This window comes from Leiobunum rupestre, chromosome 2 (genome assembly GCF_980474605.1).
Source record: "Leiobunum rupestre chromosome 2, qqLeiRupe1.1.hap1, whole genome shotgun sequence".
In the NCBI taxonomy this organism is placed as follows: Eukaryota; Metazoa; Arthropoda; class Arachnida; order Opiliones; family Sclerosomatidae; genus Leiobunum; species Leiobunum rupestre.
This window is the reverse complement of record NC_143385.1, coordinates 21615731-21620108: the sequence shown is the minus strand read 5'-3', so window position 1 is coordinate 21620108 and position 4378 is coordinate 21615731. Positions and strand designations below refer to the sequence as shown.

The 4378-nt window shown below is 37.4% G+C and overlaps 1 protein-coding gene across 1 annotated transcript; it reads left to right on the top strand.

The window, feature by feature from the left end:
• The first annotated feature begins 2798 nt into the window (after positions 1-2798).
• LOC149956322 (uncharacterized) lies at positions 2799-4065 on the top strand. The gene is made up of 2 exons (XM_090164704.1): positions 2799-2843; positions 2904-4065. The coding sequence occupies exons 1-2, from the start codon at positions 2841-2843 to the stop codon at positions 3483-3485; spliced, it is 585 nt and encodes a 194-aa protein (XP_090020830.1). The 5' UTR covers positions 2799-2840; the 3' UTR covers positions 3486-4065.
• The last annotated feature ends 313 nt before the right edge of the window (positions 4066-4378 follow it).

Here is a 4378-nt window from a genome sequence, read left to right as displayed (position 1 = left end):
TTCAAAAAAAACTTTGCTGCACTCTAAACAATTTTTACAAAATCAAGATATTATTATATATGATTGCAATAATTAAATATACATCATAGGATGATAAGGAAAACTTTACCTAAATTTTAATACAAAGAATTAATGTAAAACCTCACCTCGAAATAGTAATGCCCGGTTGCTTCTTTATAAGTTAAAACCCATAAATCTGGTTTTAACAACAGGTCCTCCAATTCGTCGTAATACTTCAATTTGTTGGGTAAAGTAATATACGACAAAAGTCCGCTGAGGAAACCCGATGAAATCACATAAAACGATAATATCCAAAAAGCCCAATAAGCAAAACGGCGGTACCACACTACGGCATCTAGATCATAACCTATAATGTTAGAAAAGTTTGTGGTCAATTTTTGGTGGTGCCACGTGCATTTTAATATTTTTTTCGGGTGCCACTATAGAAAATCACCAGTTAGAGCTCTATAAATTTTCAGTAACGTAACGTTTTGAATTTTTACTATTACGCGCGGCACGCTTCAGCAAAACCGTGTGATGATAAATTTAGCACGCCCTTCAAGTGCTAAAAACGTAGGTACAAGGTTTTGTTTTGGCGTTCTATTCGATTTTTACGTAAAATGCCTAAAATCTTGAAAATAGAACATCGCTCAACGTGTAGAGATATGCTGACACTTTAGATACTCACGCCAAAAAAGATATTACGAAAAAATTGTTTTAATTAGTAATTTAAGCTTAACAGTTTTGGTAAAATCAAGGCAATGGAAGAGGTTTCCACCATTTACCAAAATTTAAATTATCTACTAAATTTCTGTTTTGTCACCATATACATTTGATCATGCTAATAATTACCAAAGCTTAGAAGGATAAAAAAGATTAAGAGAAGGATACGCGCAATATGTATATGTAAAACAGTACAAAGCTCAACAAAATACTTCGGTAAAACACTTGGTAAGATTTATATTAATATATGAATAAATAGAAATAAACATTAATTATTGTTTAGGTAATGCACTCTCAAAAGTTTCGTGATAAGTCACTTGACAGGTGGGTCATAGTCACAAATTACACTTGGCTAATTAAGATACAGAGTTGGTTGCCAATCCGGATGATTCCTGTCACGCAACTGCAATGGTCCCTGAAGTATTAAATATTTACAAAAACCAGTTCATTGAACTGAAATAACGTTGTTTCTACTTTTAAATAGCAGTTATATCAATGGACAGATATTAAAATCAATATACGAGACTTACTTCACAAAGCCTCAATCTCAATTAAATATTTATTATTTTTTCTTTTTCTCTCTGAGTATTTATTATTACTTAATTGCGATTGTTGCTTTGTATCGGTCTATTGATTGCAGTACTAATTAGAAGAATAAACAACGTTATTTCAGTTCAAAGAACTTTTTTCCAGAAATAAAATCAATGTCTTGAGTATACCGAAGCATGATCACGAATTGATATGGCGCTTAATTTGAGGCATTTTAGACGGTTCTTGTGCCTATCTGTGCTTTCTCACATTAATGAGTAAATGCAACCCTTAATGCAAAAAACGCGCCCCAATTTGGAATTATGTATTAAATTAACAAAAACGTAAAATTAAGCATTTAAATAAATAAATAAAAAGAAGAACAAACGTTAAAATACTGGCTTTGGGATTTCTAGCTATTTCGCTTTCAACAAATTGCCCTCACTCGGGGGCGCAAGAGCGAGTAACGGTAGAAAGCGTTTTGTCTTAGAGATGTCGCTAGGGTCTTATCGCTGAATTTACAAAAGTAACGTTGCCTAAACGATTGCTGGTGAGACTCTATAGGTAACATTTTTTATCTGTAATCTTAAACATGGTTTGTGAACACAGTGGCTCCGTTTTAGTAATAATTAGACACTTTTTTATTTTCATAATGTACCCGGGTTTCACATATATTTCTAATACGTCGTTTATTCTTTTCTAACTGTAATAGGTGATTATGAAAAATATCGGTGGTCACGTGATTATGTTAAGTACTACCAAGTTGAAAATATAAAAATTGGCCCTTTTTGTAAATTGGTCGGGCTAGTTGAGTACGAAGTGCCCCATCTTTGGCACTTTTCAATGTACAGGTAGAAAGGGGGTCGGCACTGGAAATCCCCGCTTCCTTCCCCCCTGTATGTAAACTAGGTCACTTCCGGCAGGTGGCGCGGGGGGGGGGGGTCGACACTGTGGGCGTGACCAAGGGTTTCAGGTTACTCCCGCCAGGTGGCGCGCGCGTATACTTCGCGCTTATTGGCTGGCGCGGGGACCACGTGGTAACTACGCGGCGCGGGGACTGCGCGCTAATTGGCTGACTCGAAATTAATCAAAATGGCGCTGATTGGTTGGCGTTTTGGCGCGAAAAGGGGTCAGTACTCCTTTAAAGGAATTCCCAGGCTCGCTATACTCGGTCCCCGTTTTCCATTGTTAAGGCGGTGACAGGTTTTGATTGATTACGAGCAGGTGTAGAAATAACTTAGCGACGCAAATACCTTTAGTGACAATACCGAGATAATCGCAAACAACTATTAATTATGTCATATTTCTCGAATTATTACGTCAAATTCAGGTCGCGCATTCGCTGGAAAAATGGCCGGGTAGTGAACAATCCTTTCGCATAGTCATGGTAGAAACCGGTTCATTACGCTTTCGTTAAGTAATCATTTTGACAAATTGAATACACCTGTTAATATTCGTTAACTGTCACGCGATTATTTTGTTCCTCCCCCCTTACCTTGCCAGTATATAAGAAATCGCGCAACGGTCAATTTCGCAGAAGCGACGAACACCGCCCTCACTCTCCCCGACGACTCAAGAAGATCAGCAAGATGGTAATTATGTTTTTGAAAAAATTTTTTAAGCGAGATTAGTTTTTAATCTCTATGTCTTAGGCAGCCCGAGACGACATTAAGCTCGATTATGACACTCCCCCAACAGCACCAGTGCAGTTGCCCGAAGTATACGCTAGAAAATCAAAAGTCGGCGAAGTAATTAAAATAAATAAACCTCGACAATTATTCACGGGGAAAGGGGCTAAACAAGACCAAGAAAAATTAACAAAGAATACCACTTGGCACGATATTGTATTAGAATTCTCCGGGCTCGGAGATTTGGGCGTTAAAATAACGACCTTTGACCAAAAAATTTATATAGATATAAGGCGTTACGCCACGCACGTAGCATCCAGTCGTCCGCAACCGAATAAACAGGGTGTATGCGTTAAACTAGAATCAGAACCCCAGCTTAAAGCAGCCTTAGAAGACGTCAAGGACCAAGACGCCGTTTACCTAATTGAGGGCGATAAATTAGAAATTCGCCATAGCCAGGCCACCGGTCACACTTGCTTGACCAAAAATTCTGGTTCCTCATTTGCAAAATCGCTGACCCTATATGGAAGAAGAGACATTCACGACGTCCTGCGGTTATTTAGGGAAGTGACTCAACGCTACGACGAAATTCGTAAATTACAATGACTCAAGAAGCCCCTCTCGATTTAAGTACCAGGTTTCGACCTGAGAACTATTATTCGGTTACTAAAATTATCTCTCGGACTTCCAAAAAATACAAATGTAAAACTTAAGAATTCAAGTGCGAGTTCAAAAACTTAGACGTTCTCAACCACGCGCGAATAGAAACCCAATTAAACGAAATTTTCCAATCCCTATTAAACGAAGTTAGCGATGAAAATCAGGGTTATAGTCGTATCAGAATAGCGGTCAGTTCGGACGAACTCGAAGAGCCCATTAATTTCCAATTTATGAATCTAAACGAGTTGACGGCCGATAGAATTTTAAGCGGTATCGAGCACGTAGCCCAGTCCCATAAGAATTTGTACTTTGAAGCCCCCCTAAAATTCGACATAATTCTTCTGCAAGATACCAATATGAGTGGTAGTCAAAAAAGTATTCGTAACAGGACTATCCCAGCAAACACAAATCGTCCCTGGGACGTCCCAGCATGGTCCATAGAGCCCAGCTTGGTCCCGTTCAAAATTCGTCCTACAGGACGAATAACTGACGTCAAATTTTAGTCCTCGTAGAACCAATTTCGCGACATCCGATATTCAGCCCAATCGACGTCGCATGGATCTCCACTATTCGTCCGAAATGTTTCGTCCATTAATGCTATCTAGAGGTGCGTTTTTCAGCAATTAATTTTAATTTTTTTCACCTGTATTTGTATTTGAGCTGATAATGATTAATGAACCACAAAATATTAATTTTATTAAGAATATTATTATTTAAATTTACGAGTTTATTTAACGTGAATTAATGAAATTACGTATTAAATCAAAACTACTTAGTTATTTAATTAATTTATCTGTTCTTAATTTTTATATTTTTTTATATTATTATTTTCTTAATTT